Source organism: Spea bombifrons, chromosome 3 (genome assembly GCF_027358695.1).
Source record: "Spea bombifrons isolate aSpeBom1 chromosome 3, aSpeBom1.2.pri, whole genome shotgun sequence".
Classification (NCBI taxonomy): Eukaryota; Metazoa; Chordata; class Amphibia; order Anura; family Pelobatidae; genus Spea; species Spea bombifrons.
Window position 1 is genome coordinate 11,029,105 of NC_071089.1, and position 22,812 is coordinate 11,051,916.

General features: G+C 39.0%; 1 protein-coding gene across 6 annotated transcripts in view; it reads left to right on the forward strand.

The window, feature by feature from the left end:
• Positions 1–4,654: 4,654 nt before the first annotated feature.
• EML4 (EMAP like 4) overlaps positions 4,655–22,812 on the forward strand; it is a 56,088-nt gene continuing 37,930 nt past the window's right edge. For 4 of the 6 annotated variants that reach the window (XM_053458562.1, XM_053458564.1, XM_053458563.1 and 1 more), the window contains exon 1: positions 4,657–4,918. In XM_053458562.1, the coding sequence (XP_053314537.1) occupies positions 4,807–4,918 (112 nt within the window). In that variant the 5' untranslated portion in view covers positions 4,657–4,806. Of the gene's footprint in view, positions 4,919–22,812 lie in introns of all 6 variants that reach the window. The other 2 variants (XM_053458567.1, XM_053458569.1) reach the window with 1 other exon arrangement.

The following is a 22,812-nucleotide window of genomic DNA, read 5'->3' on the forward strand; positions in this document are numbered from 1 at the left end:
CTGAGTCAACTACAGTAGTGTGTGCCTTGCAATAAGTCAGACTGATGTCTTCACCTTCTGTACACTAGAAGAATGAATTTAACCAGGACACAATTTAGACATAAACACCGTGATGCCCCTACGCCCTACCCCACCCTGAGGCACTCCAGCCATCATAGGTATAAAATGCATGTGATAGCTGAGTGGTCCCTTTTGTCATGATGTTCCCTTGTAAATTCATAGGGAGAGAAGATGTTCAGCTGCAGCTGCCAGGATCCAGCTTCCACTTTAGGTGCATGCTTTATTTTTTTATTTTTTTTTTAAGAATACATATGAAACTGTCCACCTACTCTACTTATGGTTAACACTTTTATAATTAAATGCAGCATCAAAAAATCATTTCCTGTACCACTGAATGCTCAAAGTTGCTCAAACCTTTGCTAAAGATAACTTTTTAACCATATAAAATGTTGTCACATAACTTTGTTATGTGGCCAATAGCAGGAACGGAGGGGATGTTGCCACAGAAACCAAAAAAAATCTGTTTTTTAAATGATTATTTAAATACTCATTCATTCCATTAATCACACATACTTGATCAAACCCCCCCTCCCCCCTTACCTGAACTGCAGATCTCCCACTCGCAGACTTCTGCAGGGGCCCGGCTGTGCGAGCAACTTCTCTGGCCCCGCCCCCAGAGGAAGGAGGGGGGAGGTAGAGTTATGTGAGGACTGTGCTAGCTTCCTGTTCTCCTGCTGCTAGTAGCAGAGACGCTGCTCGTGACCAAAGCCCGGTAAGCCGCATTTTTTTGAGGTCTGATCAGAAGACGACCTCAATTATAAGACGAGGGGGATTTTTCGTCTTATAATCCAGCAAATACGGTATTCTTGTGTTTCCAGCCACAATAGTCATTTAGAACATTAACAACGTCTGTGCTGTATTTCAGATCCGTTTCATGTCATTTTAATAGACAAAAATTCGAGCGGGGCCCTCCTCGCCTGTTGTTTCTGTATGTCATCTTGTTACGTTATATACTTGTTATGTCCTGTCTATACTTTGTACAGTGCTGTGGAATCTGATGGCGTCATATAAAACAATAAAGAGTAATTAACCCGAGAGCTAACAATGTTTCGATCTATACTAGTCTTCATCAATTCTGGAACCAACAAGGTCCTGCTTCGATTTCGGAACTCAACAGTTCCCTTATCTACTTTCAATTTGTTTGAATGTCATAAAACAGCTTAAAATTTACCAAGCTGTTACTTCTATAAGGTCTGAATTAATTTTCACTAAATATTCATTGATGTTTAGTCTACAGCCAACTACCGATAGTTTCAACACCTACATTCCACATCTGGTACACTTATAACGTAGGTACCACATCCTCCCACTAATAAGCTGCCGAACATTTCAAAAACAGAATGAACGCAGCTGGTGTGTGAATTCCTCAAACCTGGTCAACACAAAGTCATAGGACATCGTGAGCACATGGCAATCGCAGAATGTATTTAATTATCATTATTTTAGTCGAATATGAAAGTAGAATAATTTCCAATGTAAACAGCCCAGCATAAAAAAACATGCAATGCTTTGTAGTGTTGCATATGAGAATAATCAGTGTGTTTTATGAACACAGATCATTTTTTTAACTACATCTGTCAAAAACTAAAAAAATTCCTGTTCCGCATGTCACAAAGAAAAGCAAACAATTCTTCATTAGATATACAACCATGTTATAAAAATTAGATATTCTGTTGTGCAACATGAATTACACTTTTGTTCAAAAGTTTGGGGTCACTTAAAGATTTCCTTGTTTTTGAAAGGAAAGCAAATTTTTGTCTATTAAAATGACATGAAACGGATCCGAAATACAGCGCAGACGTTGTAAATGTTCTAAATGACTATTGTGGCTGGAAACGGCTGATTTTAACAGAATATCTTAATAAGCGTGCAAACCTGTTGACTTGCAAACATCCCTTCTGTGTTCCAATAGCATGTTTGGTTCGCTAATCCAAGTTTAAAAGACAAATTGATCATTAAAAAGGCCTTTTTGGCAATTATTAAAATTCATTGTATTCCATTAAACCGTTTTAACGATATATATATATATTCAAATATAATATAAAAATTTGATTATAATTTTCTTTTTTGGAAGATAATAGAAAAAAAAACATACATCTATTAAAAAATTTTAAAAATTTCAAAAAAACACTAAAATATTACATCTAAAAAAAAATTAAAAAGATTCTACATATTGAAAAAATATTAGGAGTATTATCTAAATTCTCCAATCTTTTTAAGTTTAAAAAATCAAACTTACTCAGTATTCCACTATTATTTTTCCAGAGTACCATTTTTTTTAAAAGAAGTTATGACTTACAAAAAAATATTTCTTTCCCAGCAGAATTGCCAGAAATATCTCTGACTGTGAAGTTGTCCAAGATTTCTCTGTGGAACGTCTTAATGTCAAGGGATCTGAGGCTAACTCGCTGCCAGAACTAGTATCAAGGGATAAAGAGACAGCAGGTCAGATATGTCACTATAAAAGCATGAAAAGAAGAATACTCAAAATCCAGAACTGGCAGCTATACAACTAAAGGACATGGGGTTTATTTACATAGCTATGATGGAATGTGATATTTAAATATTTAATATATTTTAATATTTAAAAAAAATAAAAAAATAAAGACAAACAGAAAACAACTATTAACAAATAGTGATTTACACGATCCCAAGACCCAGGTTAAAGAAAAAAAAATGTTTTTTTTAAATTTTTACCTGAACCTTATAATTTTTTTTTATATGTTCCTTTTAATGTATATTGTGTTGTTAGCATGGTGGGGGTTAGTGGGGGATTTGATAAGGTTAGCTTTAGGGCTCGGTAGTGGTAAGAAACAAAAAGAAAATCTAAAAAACCTATAAAAAGAAGATTTTAAATAAATAAAAATGTTATAGGAAAATAGGGTGGTTTTTAAGGGCAAAATATTTTTATTGAAATTATATTCATACAAATAATGTCTTACATATATTATCATGGTTGAAAAAAGCCATACATGTGCCCTATATATATATATATATATATATATATATATATATATATATATATATATAATTTGTGCAGGTACACTAAATGAGAAAGAGGGAAACAACGGTTGAAGAAAGACATAGCAAAAATACAAAAATGGCTCTGGTCCTGTAGCATAAAAATCATATGGATTTTCTAAGCTGTCCTTTGAGCTAGTCAGCGACTTGGGTAGGAGGGAATCCCCAGAGGAAATTTTTAAAATACCAAAGTTCTTTATATTTCTAGAGGGTGCGTCATACTACATTTAGCCACAAGTGATTCTACAAATGGCTTCAGAGCACTGGATAAACCTCTCTGAAACTGGATATTACTTATCAGATTGTAATTCTGTGAAAAATAGAGAGGTATTTCCTTTCAGCTTTCACTGATCATTATCTCATACATTACATGCGGGTACCATCTCAACATGCCTGAGCAGTGTTTCTTTTATATATATTTGTTCCAGTGGAGCTTGGCGATATCTAATCCTTTGTATGAAGAATATATTAAAAAACAGCTTTCTCCCCAGTACCTTAACCCCTTGTGTTGCCAGATAGATTGACAGAAGAGGAAAACAGAGTCCGTGCCTTTTTAAAAATAATAAGGTCTGGCCTGGACAGGTAATTCAGCATGCCGGCATATAATACACTCCCATAGAGTTTGCGGGGCCGTCAACGACTGTAAGATTGTAAGCTCCTTTGAGCAGGGCCATCCTCACCTGTTGTTTCTGTACGTCATATTGTTATGTTACATACATATAGCTCTACGGAATTTGATGGCGTTATATAAAACAATAAATAATAACAACCAACCAATTACAGATTTTAGCTTTGTCATAAAGTATGGTAAGTACAACAGTACAAAAAGTAAGAGCCAATGGGTGTTATGCATAAAAAAAGGTTTCTGGTGCAAAGTTTGAAAAGTGGTTTTATCATCACAGAAACCAAAGGAATAGTATAATCTGCAGGAAGATTTAATGGTTCTTTTCATTGTAAAACTTTGCACCAGAATCACTTTACACTTTCCCCAAAGTTTCCAGCTACCAGAGGGAATCCTCCCTTTGGACTAAAAGGAAGATGATCCAAGGGCCCGTTACTTGAGGATATCATGATAGATGCCAATTTAGTGGCATGTCGGAGATTATAAAATGGACAACTGGAAGGGACCTTAGCACTACATAACATTTATTTATATAGTGCCAACAGATTGAGTAGCGCTGCTAGGGGACACTGAAATGTGTAATAATAATAATAACGTGTAATAATAGAGACAGTTTAAAACGGCCGATGACTTTAATACATATTAAGACATAGCTGTACAGAAGGAGAAAATGTCCCCGCTCTTGGCATTGATGTAGCTCTTAAATATTGGACAGTCCCACTCAAAGGAATATATTGCCACCATTTAGTTTTCCTGAACAGGACAACCAAATACTAAACAGTCCCGTTCAAAACCAAACACCCAGCAAATGGTGGGAAAATTATATGTAAGTGGTGAAATCACCTGTAGAGTTTTTGCGTGTGTCAATAAAGTTTTTCATATTAAAAAGAAAAAAAAGCGAGAGGTGGAACTACAGCAAGGCTGGCTGGCGATTGCAGAGCGAGAGAGGCGGGAGCTGAGGGTGCAGCAGAAGGAAGCAGACGAGCCACATAGACTGCACGGTCACGGACGGCACCGGGAGCTAAGACAGAGAGGGGGAGACAGGAGCCCGTGTCAGGCGTCCGGAGCCTGCAGCAAGACCGGCGCCTTCCCTCGCTGACTGAATGAGAGAAACTCCTCATCTCAGCCCCATCCAGGAAGGTGCCTCTTCCTGCCAGTCTGTACAGGACGCGCACAGGACCCAGCACAAAATGGACGGTTTCGCCGGTAGCCTGGGTGAGTACACAACGCTGGGGTATTTAGGACACTGGGGCGGAGGGGCGTTAAGACCTCCTAAGCTAAGGCAATGGGTTCAGCCTAATATCTACATCCAATGAGGGCCACACGTGACGGCACATCTGGTACCAGGACTGCTGAGCCCTGTAGGGCTGCTAGACTTAATAGGTGTCCGGGTCGCATAGGTTGTGCAATATAGATGTTTAATTATCTCACTGCGAATTTCCTGTATGCATTGCATGCCTTTGTGGGTGGCAGCAGATAAATAGAACAGTCTCCCAGCAGAAGAGGTAGATGCCAATACAGTGAGGGAATTTAAGCGTGCATATGGCTGCTGAATCTGAGACCCAGCAGTGATTAAGGTCTGAGAGCTCCTCGGTACTGGCCTGTGCTGCACATGGTGGGATATGCCTGTGCTGACAGATCTGTCACTGCCACAGCAGCAGCACCTTGTGCAGGTATAAGCGGTGTGATTGTGTGTATTCACAGCCTCTTCTGCTAGAGGACAGCTTCGCGCGATGTGCACAAGAGGCGACCAAGGTTTAGAAGCCGTGTAACGACGAGCGGTTATGGTGCACGTCTGTTTATAGTGTTTGCATGTTGGGGGAGGTGGCTTATGAGCTAGGCAGGTGCTGTCTGTCTGGGGGATGGGGCAATAACCAGCTATGAAAATGTATCTGTGTGTAGAAATATATAAATAACAGTGCACTAGGGAATACAATGGCGTGAAAATAAAATATAATAAATACGTTAAAGTTGTATGTATTGATGATGCGTGCGTTTACTTTATTTGTAGTCGTGTACATATCGCACTCTAACGCAATAACTGAGCTTTGCCAGACGCTAGCGTCGGCCACAGCATCCTAGTTGAGTGTATTTTTGTTTGGAATGTCTCGTATACGTCGCGGAGGCTCGAGCGTTGTCCTTACACGGATTCCTGATATGACCAACGGTACATTCTGTACGCCTAACCTGCACCTTATCACGGGGTTTATTTTCCCATCGTGGTTTATTCATTTTTTTGTTTGGGGAAAAGCGTTTGAATTGAACCAGTCCTTACATCTGTGAATGTTTAGAATTATCCCAGTTATTAGGCAGCGCTTGTATCTGTGATTTGGCACAGCGGTTTGGATTCTCTTCTTTCTCTTACATGATGAAGACATATTTTGCACCATGGCTAGGTGATACGCATGAACAGCTTTCCTCCATGCGTATATTTTATTCTATTATTATTATTACTGGTTGATGTAGCGCCTTTATATTCCGCGTACAACGAATACAAACAAAATAACAAGTAACGTGTCGTGTAACGATTTACGGAAACAAAAGTTGTCCTATCTAGGTATAGACTGTTTCATTTTTTTGTGGGATTGTTATAATTTGTTGTCTTTATAGTTGTAGCAGAGACTTCCCTTATGGAGACAGCTTTAATAATTTATTAGGTTTCCATATCTGCTTTTGTTTAAAGTTAGACATTATAATTGCTGCTCCTAACATTACTCCTTTTCTGGGGTGTTGCATTTAATTAATTTAGAGGCTTATTAGTTTTCAATGAAACATAAACTGTTATGTGTGTATTTAAGTGAATTTTAGAAGCACAACTTAGAGATCTAATGAGCTGTATGATATCAATTAATAAAACCATTAAATGCGTTAAATATATAAATCTGTACTTTAGTTACCTTAAGAACATCACAAGTGTCTGATTGGCAAGGAGGATATTGATTTGCTGAAATACAGCTTTTCTGTAAGACTTATGAATTTATTTGTAGCCCTGTAAAATGTATTTACAAATACTCTTAATTATGAGTCTATATAACCATAACCAGTGTAGCCACAAAACCTTGCCTCGTTTATTTATTTATATTTATATATATATATATATATATATATTATTATAAAACGTTGTTTTACAGTTTATTAAGGACTTCTACTAAATAATTGGCCAACTTAATAAGGTGTGACAGCTTTGCTGCCTGTGTGATTTGATATATATACAACTAAAAACTATAAATATACCTTTTTATATGTATCTTGATGTGAACCTATTTAAGGGAAAAAGCCATTCAAGATAAATTCAGGATATTGGAATTGGGGAGGGGGGTTAAGGATGATTTTAGATCAATGTACAGTGTGTGTGATTTAGTAGCTTCCGGCAATAAATATCTAAATACGTATTGTTATAATTTTTTTTTTCCCGGCATTATCATTTCATGCTAATGGAACCCCCTTAAATGTATTATTGTAAATTATTAATATAAACTATTGCCACTGTTCCTAGTTTCTCTGAGGAGAACCCGTCTTTGTTATTAGGTATGTTATATCCAAAATAAAAAGCACAGGCTAATAGCTGTGAAGGCGAGGCTTCCTTACACAATTAATTCTATAACTAATGTACTTATGTCGTAGGTTGTATATTTAACACCCCCCTCTGTCTTCTTAGAAGTTAAGTCCCCTTTTACTTTTTGACATTGAATTTTTTTTGGAATTCTTGAGAATGTTTTTTTAATTTTATTTAATGCACAGTTTTCTGTTTTTCAGTAAGGAGCGGTAAATCAAGCTAGTGACTGGGTTCTATAGCCTGAGGCATTGCAGGCATCTGCTATTCTTAAAGTGGCAGTGATCCCTTTTGTCATTTAGACTGTTAATGATGAAATCCAAGCGACAAACACCTTGCCTGTTTCAAGCTGCCAGGCGCTTATTCAAAGGCCCGTGTGTAAGCCTTGGCACTAGATGCAGAAGGTGCTTGGACTTTGGACTTTGTACTTTATACCCCTGTATAGCCAGTGTGAATATTTGTTTTGGTAAGAAGATTTACAAACACTATCAGTGTTCACTGGTCTACATCTTGAAAGTTTGTTTCCTTTAATATTGAACATCAGTAACAGCTACGCTTCTTCACAACGATACATTAAAAGTCAAAGCAACGCAAAGCTATTTCTTAAGTGAATTTGATTGGAAGCAAATTTAAAGCTACATTTTCAAGTTTAAAATTAAACTAATGGAAAGAAATTGTGCTGTAGAATGAGCGTCTGAAAAAACGTGTGTGCGGTAGAATGAGTGTCTGAAAAATGTGTGTGCGGTAGAATGAGCGCCTGCGCTACTGTAATGTGTTGGTGAGGTTCTAACATTTGGATATCTTAAGAGCGCCTTCCGTGTCAGCTGCCTCACGTTCTCAAGCTGTCAGCGGTCATGTTCGCCTCATGCTGATCATATGAAGGCAATGTTAATGGAGCAGCATTGTTTGTGGTGGCTGAGAGCTATTGCAGTTAGTGTATTGTGATGATGCATTCTTGGTTCTGAAGTAAAGTGGCCAAAGTTCTGCCTCTTTTTTTGGGATACTAGTCGTATTAAGTATTAAGCAATAATATTTAAAAGCTGAGGCTGTGAAATAAATAGATCTTTGCACATTAGCAGCTGGCTTCCGTTTTCTGTGCTGTGATGTCAGAACACAGCATTCTAGTCCATTGAAAAAAGAAATAAACTTCTATAAATCAAGATCTTCTGTTTGTGCCTAGATAATTTTGAGAGGTTGGTTACTTTTAGTTAAAGCCACAGATAACTGCCACAAACAACTTCACTGAACCTGAATGCATGTTAATGCGCTTAGTAAGGTATAAGGAATGAGACGCCTCTCCTGCAAGGCAAATAGCTGGGGGTCGGGTAAAAAACAGAAAATGCATAGAATGCAAAAATGTTGTAATTTAAAGGTTATGCTTTGGCATTAAAGTGCATTTAGAATACCTTTTTAATGTATTAACGTTTCCCTATACAGATGCACAGGGGGAGGGGGAGGAGATGATTTAGAAAGGGGAATTCCAACCAATCTTTTATCGCTGTTACCAGAGTGAAAACGTGTTCAATTTTTTCCAAGCAATTTTGCATAATGTTTTCATATTCGCTATTTGTATGCGTTTCAGCTCTGGTAACTTAGCCCAGCCTATTGACAAACATGCTGACTCCTGCCAATGGCAAATGATAGAATGGCTCTGTCTTACTGTCCCGGCTGGACGCCAACGGAAGTCTATGAAGGAACGTTGGCATTGCAATAAAGAACCTGTGTGGTGTTTGAACGGTGAAGCTCCCTGCTATCACATGACTGCTGATGACATCATCCGGGTCTGCAGATAAAGGAAGTTTATTGGAACGGAATAAAATAAAATTGGGCAATGTCGACCTGGATCATTGTATAAAACGCTGGGCTTTATGCTGAAGGAGATGATTTTCCATGGGCTACGCCTTTAAGTTTATCGTGTGATCTCTGTTTGACATGCAGAGCGACTCGCTTCTCGCCTCCTGTATATTACGGGGCTTACATTATACAAATAGCAAATGTAAAAAGAAAATGCTTATGACACATTAAGGACAGATTGCTTTCCCTGACTAAAATGTTCCAGGATTTAGCTGCCATTTCAGACATTTCAGGGTTTATTTTCTTTTGTACAGGTTCAATCAGTGTTTGACATGTAAACATTCAATACTCCGAGGACTGCCAAGTCATGTGCAGCAGGCATGCCTCGAAACCTATGGAAAATTGTTGGCTATGGACATGGGTAAAAGGGTTGTATTCAAAACAGAATTATTTTAATAATTATTCAGTACATCAGTACCCTTTGCTTGAAAGCGTAGGACTTTTTTACCCAGTAATATTTTCTTTCTCCTAATTTTACTTTTGATTACTTTGATTACCCTTGACTTTTATAACTGGTGAAGAAATGCATGAGAAGAAGACTCCACGTGAACGATGTGTACCTTCCTAACAATTTGAGAAATATAAAAATAAGTAAGTTTCATGAATTTAATGTTTGGGCGACAGACCTACTCTAAAGCCTTTTAACCAGCCCCCCCCACACAGGCATAGGTATGATTCATTTAATTTGTGGTCATACAAGATCATGTTCTATGTACCAGATTACCAAAATATGTTTAAAAGGCCTGTACAAGTGACAGATGCCCTGTGGGTTTCTCTTTTTATTTCAGTTTTCCTTCTTGCAAATGAACAGACTCCTTTTTGTGTTTCTGAGGGTTTAAACATAAATGGAATAATACATGGAATGAACACCTGGATCTATGATTTTAAGCAGCCGGTGTTTTAAAAGCTGCAGCAATGTTTAAATTACTGCTCCGCCAGGTGTTGCTTAACACGCATTCCTCATTGGAGTGTGAAGATGGGAACTAAATAGTCATGTAAAACTCTACTGATTTGTCTTACGGGACTGGCCAGCTGCCATTTAGATTTAAAGGTACAGTTCCACCTACATTTCATGTAGAATTGCGTAAATGAAATGAATTGCTTTTATCAATTGAGTGAAAGTGTTACTCATGCTGAAGAAATAAACAGCTACACATGCATGAGTCCTTTCTAAAATGCAGGATATCGCCCCAGAATTAGCTACTGCCGGTGCCGCTCATCCCATGCCTGCAGCGACCTAGGCTCCGTGTGAAAGATATATACTATTTCTAATGTTTTACTGACTAGATGGGGAGACCTGGAATATATCCTGCAAACTCCTCATGCTGTCTGTTAAATAGGGTTTTTCTAGAAATGACCCGACAGACATGAAATTTACTCGGCCGCTTGTTTCTTCAAATTGCGTAGATTCAGATTAATGTTCTTTACGCCTTATTACATATTAGTGGGCTTCACCAACGCTTGTTACACGCCTGAAACGCAAGGTTCCAAGTGTTATTGTCTCTTGTGTTAAACTGAAGGGACCGCACAATCCTTTGTTGCATAGAATGATTTGGTGTTTAATTTGTGAATGCTTCTTGTGCCTCCTATTACTGAATACCTGTTTCAGGGACTGTTTTCCAGGAACCCTGAGCCATGATGTGTTTCTATTCCTGTACTGTAGAAAATAATATTTGGGATGCTCTGGGTTTTGGATTGTGTTCCACACCATGGAAGCAAACTATTTATTTGGAGAATCTGTCTTGTTTAGACAGTATGCATATAAAAATATGTATTTTCCATATTTAGATAGACCAACTTAGTGGGCTTTCTCTTTTTCTGCTTCTGGAAAGCTTTTTTGGGGGTTAAAACTAAGAATATAGCAGTGTTTCCTCACTGGTGAGCCAGGAATGTTTATAAGAAAGGACCCTTTCTAAAGATTGAATAAGAATCCTGGCAATCCTCAGGAGTCCTGCTTATGTATTCTTTAATCGCATTTCTTTTTTCTGTCCATGCATTAAAGAGAAGCACCTTAAATGCTCCGCGCTGCCTCAGATGTGAGCACCTTTAGCTTGTGTACACTAATTCACCCACATCCTTGGCTAGTCATAGAGATTGTAAGTTGTGGGTTTCATTGGTTTCTATGGGGACTGCATCACTTTTGCTGCTTTCTGCCAAAATTTGCAACATCTATGTTAATTGTAGCAACCTGCCTTGCCCTGGTATTACACTTCATAAATAATAATATATAGAATGTTTGATAGCTTAATATAAAGAGTTCTTATAGCAGTGTGTCAGCACCAGTATCACTAAACTGCTTATTTGGTTTTTAAAGCCTACTGTTACCAACAGCCGTTTTAATTATCCTTATCCATGCGTTGTTGACATTGGGAGAGATTATACTCGTTCTCGTACCCATTGCTAATGAGCAGCGAGTGCAAATATTTCAGCCTCATTTAACAAATAAAGGAGAATATTGCTTTCAGCACGTCTGAAAATTATTGGGAATGAAAGGGAGCACCTCCCCAACAAATGTTTAGTGTACAGCCCAGTAAAGCTCCCACCAAAGGGCAAATATAATAAAAAATAATATAACGTAAAAAATGCATAATATTTGTATGTAACCAAATACTCCCCTTACCTTTTCTGTTTACTTTCTTTGTTCACTTAAACAGACTTATCCTGAAGTTAGCCTTTCTATTAAAGACCAGGAAGAGTCAATATTAAATTACAAAATTCCAGCTCTAGAAAAAAAAAAAAAGTCAGTGCAGATGCTTTTGAATAGTTCCAGATGTAAGATTTTTTTTTTCTTTATAGGATTGAATTTCTTTAGAACTTTTAAAATGTGAACCATTTCGCCTAATTACTCCATAGCAAACCATTTTGTTCCTGAAATTAAACATGTTACGTTCGGCCGTAATTCAAAAGTGCTCTCTGTCGCTAAAATCTATCTCCATCGACAGTGACAGGTTTGGCAACTATATCCCGGGTCCTAATAGTCGGTGATCTAGGACAGAACATGAGAAATGTAATTGAAATACCGGGCTACTGTCACTTGTCTTCATTGTTACTTTATAAATATTACCTGAAATCCTCTATCCTTTTTTATAAAAGGGAGATTTTTTTTCCCCAAAGCGAGGTGATTGACCTCGGCACAACATCGTTTTTAGCATCTAAGATCCTTTTATAGAGACTTAATAACCACGCAATCAGGAGCAATGATTGGCCCTTAACTTGGTCTGCAATGTGACTTGAATGTGATGACGGTGGTTTTGATAACCAAGTTTTACTTTCATAAAATATTGCTATTCCTATTTAAAGGGGAAGACCCATGGAAAGAAAAAACCTTGAGCACAAACCAGTCCTGAGCACAATAATTTGCATTAAAACCAAGTATTTTGCGAGTGCCATTTCATCTTTCATCGAGAATGGCTAATATGCAGTTGTCTGAAAGCATACTGTACAAAAACTAGAGCTTTAAAAAAAAAACAAAAAATACTTTAGAACATTAATTTTTAATGTGATGCTATTATTAAAGGGAGATCCTTTAAGTATGACTCTGCTTAACCTAGTGTGCTCGATTTTTAACATCCTTATCAAATGCATTAGAGGACATTGTTCCCAGTAATGCTATGAATGCCCAAGTCATCCCCTAGACGTAATTTTTTTAATCATATGAAATGCCTCCTTATTCATAATATTTTGGGGCACACGTCATTGTCATGTGATAGAAAAACAGGCGCTGATAGGTTGTTGCCCACCACGTGTGCACCGCATTGCCTGAACTACTTCAGATATCTTACTGATAATTCAGTGCATTGTGAAAACAATACGGGATCTTCTTGCCCCGTGAAACTTTTTTCACAACCAGTGTTACCAGACGTCCAAAGAAAAACTGTATGAACAACTGTATGAGCAAGCCATGCATGCCAAGCATTAGCTTACAACGTGTTAAATGGTTGCTAAAATACATGTGTTTTTTGTTTTTTTTCTTCTTGATCCTAATGAGAATAGAACATCCTAGGCTGGGGTTCCACGTGCAGCTTTGTGGAAATCTAGTAATGATTACCTTTCACGTAACTTGAATCGTAAGTCTTGTGATTTAATTCTTAGACACTCGGCATTATATACCTCCACTTCTGAGACCAGTTTTTCTGGATGGCCTACCTGCGAAGGAAAGAAAATATACCGTAAAATCTCCTGTAGAATGGAGGTGTAATTTAGACCTATTTTGCCTCAAGTTTTTCTTTTGTTCTAAAAAGTGAATGTGCGTGCCTAGGTTACAGCACGTACGGAAATTGATCTAGGCTGCTTGAAACCCTAGGGCTGGTCCGACAAATGTTTGAAGACAGAGAAATTCCGAAAACGTGTATGAAACCTCACGCAGTTTTCTTTGCGATGATGAGCTGGTGAAGATGGGGGGGGGCAGGCTAGGGCAAACGGGGAGACACAAACACACTCAGCCGTCATAGGGCTGCTCTGGTTAGTAGAAGAATACCAAGTGGGAAGCCATGCTTATAACTCAATGTGCCCTGCTGGTGAGTGACAAACGCTAGACACAGGGCACTTACCTGGCTTGTTATAAACTCACTTTAGATTATGTGAATGCGATAGCAGCCACCATGACTTTAAGAAGGCTAGAGGAGAGAGTATTTTAGGGCTGCAACTAACGATTATTTTAATAATCGATTAGTTGGCCGATTATTTTGTCGATTAATCGGATAAAAAAATACATTATTTTAAATTGAAGAAAAATTGCAATAAAAAACGTACAATTTACACTTTCATCTCTTTATTGCAATGGCCTTCTTATTTTACTGACATAATAATAAAAGCTACAAGAACCCAAACACAGTGCTTCTCAAACTAGGTTTTAATACAAAGTTATTAGTAAATATTAATTCATATGTTAACTATTTTTCATATTTAGTAAAAACTGAGAAAAAAGCCTTGTTTAAATTTTTTTATTTACCAAACTGCCCCCAGTTATGCACATCTGACCCCCAGCTTGCCACTCTGCCCCCATATATGCCTTATACCTCTTATATGCCAGATTCCACTGTGCCCCCTGATATGCCACTGTGCCCCCTGATATGCCACTGTGCCCCTGATATGCCTTATACTCCTTATATGCCAGTGATATGCAACTGAGCCCCCGATATACCTTTTAGCCCCAGATTTGTTTTATGCCCCCCTGATACCCCCTATATGCCACTGAGCCCCCTGATATACCTTTTACCCCCAGATATGTTTATGCCCCCCTGATATGCCTAATATCCATATGCCTTATACCCCCTATATGCCCTAAAAATTCATAATACCCCCCATACACCACTATAACTCACCCATACACCACTCTGGCTCCTCCCCCTCCCATGCACCACTCTGGCTCCTCCCCCTCCCATACACCACTCTGGCTCCTCCCCCTCCCATACACCACTCTGGCTCCTCCCCCTCTCATACGCCACTCTGCCTCCTCCCCCCTCCCATACACCACTCTGCCTCCTCCCCCGCCCATACATCACTTTGGCTCCTCCCCTCCCATACATCACTTTGCCTCCTCCCCCTCCCATATACCACTCTGCCTCCTCCCCTCCCATACATCACTTTGGCTCCTCCCCCTCCCATACTCCACTCTGCCTCCTCCTATACACCACTCTGGCTCCTCCCCTCCCATACATCACGTTGGCTCCTCCCCCTCCCATACATCACTTTGCCTCCTCCCCCCTCCCATACTTCACTCTGCCTCCTGTGAACCTCCGTTTCTGACAAGACACCAGGGAGCCGGGTAGAGAGGCAGAGTGGCGTATGAGAGGGGGAGGAGCCCGAGTGGTGTATTGGAGGGTGGCTCCCATACACCCCTCTGACTCCTCCCCCCTCCCATACACCGCTCTGCCTCTCTACCCGGCTCCGTTACTGAAGGCACTTTCATTGCAGCTTCATAGAACCCACAGTGTAAGTGAAGGGCAGTAACGGAGTCTGTCTGTGCGATGCAGACCCTCACCGGCTATCAGAGAGGATGATTCTCTGTCAGCCGGTGGGGGTCTGCATCGCACAGACAGACTCCGTTACTGCCCTTCACTTACACTGAGGCTTCTATGAAGCTACAGGGAAAGTGCATGTCAGTAACGGTGCCGGGTAGAGAGGCAGAGTGATGTATGGGAGGGGGGAGGAGGCAGATGGGAGGGGGAGAGAGACGGAAGTGAGAGACCGGCCGACAGTGAGAGGAATCCAGGTCCCCTGCAGCGTAGCGGGGGATCTGGATTCCGGTGTTATAATCCGATCTCTGTTTGAGATCGGATTATATAAGGAGAGGAGTTTTTCAGAGCATTTGCTCTGAAAAAACCTCTTTTTATAATCAATAAAAATCGATCCGATTAATCGATGATGAAATTCGTTGACAACGATTTTCATTATCGATTATTATCGATTTTATCGATTAGTTGTTTCAGCCCTAGAGTATTTCACAGCAGGAAGCGCCCTGCTCCCCACCGACTGGCGGCGGCACTGGGCTTTGACGAATTGCATTACGCACAAATATGAATATTCCTGCCTACTGTCCGATTTCTATATTTCTGCAAACTCTTAACACCAAATGGTTGGCATTTTAGTATATTTGATATTTCCTATAGATCCAAGCCGCCTCTAAAGCACTAAACAGGGGTTATATCCTGACTATTTATTGGTTATACCATACCCTTCAGTAATGACCAGCGTATGAAGTATTTGAGCCTATAGGATGAGCTGGGCTCTCACTATTCCCGCTTATTACAGGTAACAACCTTAAGACAAAGTAGATAAGTAAATAGACTAAGCTTAGATTTATGTTCCTATATAATAGCCATAACATAATGCCCTCCTTGGACAACAAACTGGGATGTTGCAGGAACACATGCTCAAGTACATGAAATACACATGTCCATTCTCAAATTAAATGGGAACTGCCGCCATTTTGTGCATAATGTTTTCATGCATATTGCCCATGCGTTTGTGTTCTAGCTGGTGGTATCTTAGCCCAGTCCGCCAGACAAGCACCCTTATCACCTAGCCGGATATTCTGAATACTTTTTGTGTAGGAAGGGACTTTTCCCTAAAGAATCAGCTCGGTGTGGAGATTGCACAGAGAAAGTCGCCCAAAATATCACATGACGTGGCAGCCTCCAGATCTGTTACTTCTGTTTTGGTGGGTGAAAGGGTTAAGTGCTGTATGTTGCAAGATTCAAGGTTCATTCCAAGATCTAATTGGGAAGTTGGGGGAAGTTTACTTGACAGACCAAGGCCCTTTTTGTTCAATTGGAGGTTCAATTGACGGGTTTTGCATCGTGCTCTGGAAGTAAAGTTCTTAGATGATAATGAAAAAGGTTGTAATTATTGCTGTCAATGCGGAAAACCGGTCCAGAAACTTGGTAATGTATGTTTTCTCATAAGTACAAAATGATTTACACAAAGGACAAAATCCATCAGAAGATTAGGCCAGGTGGTTGCTGGGATGTATAACGCTTAGGTGCCAGCAGTTACAAAAAAAAAAGATTTAGGGGACCCCCTGCCTAGTACAAGCGATGAATAGAATAATACCTATTGTAAGGAGCACAAGATTTATGATATTCTATTTTTTTTTTTTTGCTAAGTATCATTTATGGAGGATTCTGTAATGAAATATGATAACACTGACATGAGTTACTTATTCTCTCTCTGAAAAGCTTTAGCGTATGGATGTGTCTGCAAATCATTTTGTTTCCTTTTATACCATATTGTAAAAAAAAAAAAAACGCCTATCACATCATCAAAATTCTTTACCTTAGTCTGGCATCATTGCTGCAGCTTTCTTGGCTTTTTCTTCAGTAATGGTTTTCTGGCTCAGTTTCATGTAGGATTCCTAAGTCACGGTTGCCCCCCCCAGTCCTGCTCTGCACCCCCCCAGTCCTGCTCTGCACCCCCCCAGTCCTGCTCTGCACCCCCCCAGTCCTGCTCTGCACCCCCCCAGTCCTGCTCTGCACCCCCCCAGTCCTGCTCTGCACCCCCCTCACCTAACTCGTCAACTCTTCTATTATTATAAATGGAATATTTCACACGTATTACAATTGCATCTTATTTCATTTTGGTCAGCTTGCCTGCTATAATCTGGTAGTTGAATCTTGGAATAGATGGACAAAACGTATTATAGAAACTACTTGTGTCAGACTATTGGCTTGATTGTACTGTTTGTCTGTGCCAAATATAACACCATCGCATACTACCGGATAGAATTTCTAACCGCGGAAAATCATGACAGTAAAGATTTAACACTAGATAGGGTGCAGAGATACTAAGGTGGTATCGGGTTTAATTTGGCTTTATTTTCAGATTTTTATTTTATTATTTTTTACGGAGTAAGGGTTTGTGTCTTCCTTGTACAGTTTGTGCATGAAGCAGAGTTATTTATTTAGGATCTTGCTGACGTATTTTCCACTGCTTTACAAGGGACAGAAGCGGCATTGATGTAGTCGGCAACATCAAAAATGTTGATGTGCTGAGACTCAAGGTGAGTTTGTCGTCTTGTTTTGATCTTACAGGCATACGAAAGCGAGAAGATTTATTTGGTGTTCATAAAACGCAAATTGAACCTGAACGGGGCACCGAGACAACTTGGTGTTTGAAGGATGTATTGATAGACAAATCCCAAGATTGTGCAGCATACAGTCTGCTAGTCTTGGGAATTCTTAGAAGTCGAAGTCAGTGCAGTTCCTTGTTAAGTTGAATGGAAGAGCTTTGTCTTTTTTGTTTGTTCTTCTGTTATGTTGGCTACCATCTTGTAGTTAACGAAAAAGGGTTTCATAATTCGTCGTATTTTATGGTTTCATCGGTTTTGATCATTTAATTATTATTTTTAAACCTTGTATGTTTTTGTCTTTTAAAACTATATTATGCCAGCCCTTCCTTGCCAGCACAGGGTAAGAATTCTATATGATATTATTGCACTGTGGGGGGGGGGGGGAAAGGTTGAACGCTGCCATACAAAAACATTTTTTTGCCAACCCAAACTCTAGTCGCAAGAGTGTTATAGACCCATGATATGTCAAATGTGATCATTTTGGAAATCCTGAAAAAGATAACTTATGTTAAATCCATTTTAACAAAAGAAAATTACGGTGCTTTATAATTTTATTTTTTTGCTGTGTAACCTTTCATTTTGCCATGATAAAAGTCTGTGACGCGCCCTTACGTCTCCCCTTCTGACAGTCATTCCAAATTAGAATGTTCCACAGACCTCAAAAGAGTTGCAAAGCTGCACATGTTGTCCTTGGCTATCTGTACCGAGTGCATTAGCAGGTAACGTGCCGGGAGTACACAGTGTGCCATGAATATAGCTTTCAAGTGCAGTTATCAACAGTTTAAATTCAAAAGGTGTCAGTCTTCGTTTTGAATTACATCTATTTGGCGTATTTGAAATTGCCTGAAAATTGCCAATGGCTCACAGTCGCCTGTGACTCGGCAAATTGGTCTGTTAAAGAGCTTATGTCATGAGAAATGGTAGATAGATGTATTGGGGTAAAATTATGAAATGCGTCCAGCATGAAAGTTTTTTGGGACCCCAGAGGTCTCTCTATCAGACTTTACATCTTTTTCTGTGTTGGCCCAATAAAAAGTATGTTGGGAAATTGACATGTTCCCTAATAATTTTAGAATGTGATGTTTGCTGGCAATAATTTGTGACCTAGTCTTTACAGTTTATTAGCTACCACACCTCTAGTTTGATCAGAGTAGGCTTAGGTTTACTAAATGTATTTTAAGAGGTAGAGCCCCATGGCATGCTCCTGGTACCTGATCAGTCAGGATAGCAGGGTTGCTGGATGCGTGCCGGTGTGTTTACTCATGATTCCAATACGTTGTGTCCCGGGGCTCACATTTAGTACTGAACACAATGTCACCTTGTCTCTGCACGAACACAAAGTATGTGCGACAAGCCTGTGTGTTGATATCTTCAACAGAGTCTTTTAATGGACTTTTCTTGGAAACATTGGTCATCAATAATGAAAATAATGGGGGGAAAATTACATTTAAAGGAGCACTCCTGTGATCAATGGACTTTAATGAATTTAATATCTGTGTGATCCCTTTTTGGTGATCTGCATAATCCCCCCCCCCCATATGAACTTTCCCCTCCACATTGTATAAAGACTCTTTGACCCCTTTACCTTGTGGAAAGTGCTGCCATCTATTTCAATGGGAGCAGTTTGCTGCCACTGATTGGCAGCTGGATGCAGCCAATCGGTGGCAAGTACAGTAGTATCATGGAGGAGGGTGAGGGGAGCTGCTCTTGCAATGCAGCCTCTTCAATGACAGGGTAAGTGCTGTGTTTTTAAACTTTTTTTTGGAGGAATGTATATATTCTCACAGATAACTTTGATGTTCATTCTTCTGTCCCTTCAAGATCATTTGACATTCAATAACTGAATTCTTTTGAGAAGGTGCTTTACAAGTGTACTTTTTGCAATACATTGTATTTGATGCCTCCTTTCACATCTAAGCTTATGCTAATGTCTCATTTCTAATTGATAGTTTAATTATAATGTACCAAGAAAAAGGTATATAACACAAGTGCATGAATTATCCTTTCTTTCTGGCAGATATGTTTGAAACGTATCCCTTTTAGCATAAAGCAATATGACATGGCTGAATATATATATATTTTTTTATCTGCTAGCAAAATGATTGGAAAATAATCACCTTTAGTAAAACAAGCCCGTAAAAAAAAAAATGTCAATATACAATGAAGATCAGTGTGGCTTGGTCTAGAAATGAAAACACGTAATGGGACCAGCTCGTGGGGAGTTGTGGAAAGGCCATCTGGTTGAGGAATTTGGAGGAGTGGTCCCAGAATTAAGCAGGCGATGATGGCAGGGTTATTTAAAGCTCATTCCAGGCAAGCTATGCAGTTATCCACATACCTGACATGTGTTTAATACTTTCTTTAGAAAAAGAATCGCAGAAATGCTCTTTGTCTTCTTTTCCACGCAGAATTTATTAAATGTTTTTGTTTTGTTTTCACTGCATGAGAAGTAATGGAATTGTTGAAAGTATAATGGTATGTGTATGTAATATTAATAGATTATTATTATTATATATATTTGTTATCGACTGGTCATTTTCTTGTTTTACGGTCTTATTCAGGAGAATCTATTTACAGGGAGTATCAGCATAAAAAATCTCAAAAAGAATATCGTTAGATCTCACCAGTATCGTATTGATACAATTAACATATAATCCGTATTAAATTATGGTCATTCTTTAGTATGGAACAATATAGTGTATCCACATTTGCTGATGATATTCAGTCCTGTTGGGTATTAGAATACTTACAGCATTCTGTCGATCCTCTGAGACTCTCTGCTTATTCTATATAAATGTTTGTCAATCCTTTTTGTAACCGTATTCCACAGGCAAGTGTCTTCGGTATTATATTTTAGTTGGTAAGTTCACAAATTTTCGTATGATTAACCAAGAAACTCAATTAACAGAAGTAGAAATTAGACAAGGTTCCCCAAGGTACACCCACGGCCATATGTTTAGAAACCATATTCAAGATAGAAAATCCAAGTTGTGTGGTTTTCTGCAAAGAGAACACGTTTATAACATGTAAAGTAAAAACATTTTCATGTAAACATTTTCAAAAAAACTAAATGATAAGGAATGTTCTTGTGTGTGTATATATTAAAAACAACAACTGAGAGGACACACCAAATATATAACAAATTATGGTTTGATTTTAATTCGAAGTCTTAGGGTGAAGATGGGGAAGTGTACGCCGAGAGTACGAGAATACATCTAGAACACGCACACTTTAAAGGACAGTTTAATGTCCAGAATGCATATACTTTGTAGGAATTTTTAGTATGCATTCTTCAATCTTTTAATAAATAAAGAAATCATTTCTGCGGTCACCTTGCTTTTGGCAGCCCAATTAGTGTCCGGAAAGCTCTCCCATTGGATAGGGTGTGTTGGGCACTTTAATTTACAGAAAGTTATTTTCACGATAGACGCCGTACCATGACAACACAATCAAAGAACCTGTTTTAAAATGTGTTCTTCCAAACTTTGTGCTGAACGCGATGCTGCTAGAAGAGTCGCTGTCACACGTAGTGCTTTGTGTCTTTCTAATGCCCCGGCTTTTCCTATAAATAGCTCGCAACCTGAGAGTAACTTCTGGCTGCTCAGATCACTTAACATAGTGAGGGACGAGCAGCGTGATGAACCCATGTCTTAATTACCCTTTGGAACCCCCACCTATAGCTTTTATTTATTGAATGCATAAGATTGTTAAGCATGTTGCATATTTGGTAGCTTAACATACATTTATTTATTTATTATTTTAGATATGTGCAAATGGTCCAAAAACTATTCCGACAATTCTTTTCTGTTCTCGTTTTGGATGTTGGGCAACCAATTACATTCCCCCACGGATTCAGTTTGGCCAAAAATTCTGTGGCATTCTGAATTTGGGAACAAAATTTATTGCCCAGTGCACACATCCACTTTCTCTCACACTCTCATCCGTGAGAGCGTGTGGGTGAATGTGGGCCCATGTATTTCGGACTAAAATTCTGAGCTTTTTGCTCATTCATTCACTTTTGTGGCTTTGCATGAATACGAATGCACAAGTTTTGTGTGTGTATGTTTTGTGTGTACCTGTGTGTGTTTAGCATTTAATTTGGTCAGAGGGCAAAATTAATCTTTTTCTTCCCTTTTAGTTGCCCTTAATACATTATTTTTTCCTTTTTTATTTGCTTTCTGTCAGAGGCTTTGTTCTCCTATAACATTGTAAATCTTGCATTAATCTGCCCCCCCCTCTAGTTATAGTGGGAAACCTGCACAATAATCTGTTAAATGCATTTATGGCCAAATATCGCAGGATATTGCACAGAAAATGTACTACAATGTAAATCAATATTCAAATCCCAAAACCTTTCTCAGCCTGATCTCTAAGCCTTTTAAGTTGTACGTTCATGTCTGAAGCACGAGGTTTAACGTTTACTTTGGCTGTACTTATTAGTAATTTCAAGATATTCTAAAGAAATGTGATCTCCATCCGTGTGGCATTTACGCTAAATCTGCTTTATATAATTGAAGGTTGCAGCAATGAAAGCGTGAGTGTTTAGGGTTTATACTCGTATTGTATAGCATAGTATAAAGTAGCTCAGAGTCTCACGTTTTTAATTCTTAGCTGTCATATCTTCTCTGTAAAGAGATCCAAGCCCACCCCTCTGGATATATTAAATATATATTTGTCCATTGTCTGAGCATGGGTTTTATTGGCGGCAACGCAGGACCCCATTGAGTTGGATTATCAGAAGCTGGTGAGTCGTTGAGTTCCGGTAGCTCCGTTGGAGAATAGCCGGCACGTTCCTCCTTTTAATGCGACACGAGCCGCAGAACCTGATACCCGCAATGCCACGCATATAGTATACGTGTGGGGTTTTGTCCGCGTGTAATATTTTAGCAAGTATTTTTAAACGTGGATAACAGAGCCAGCCATCTGTAATCTTATTGCCTTTGTACGAATGCTAAAACTTCTGACAGCAACTGACACCCACTTTCTGCGATGAAAGATGGCCAGCGGCGTGCAGTTTCGTGCTACAGGCACGATCCTGCGTTAAGCAGAGCAAGTCGTGGCTTAAAGTGGATTTATTGAACCTGTGTTCAGCTGCTAGAGTACTCTGTCTCCTAAGCTTTCTATCCTGAAATG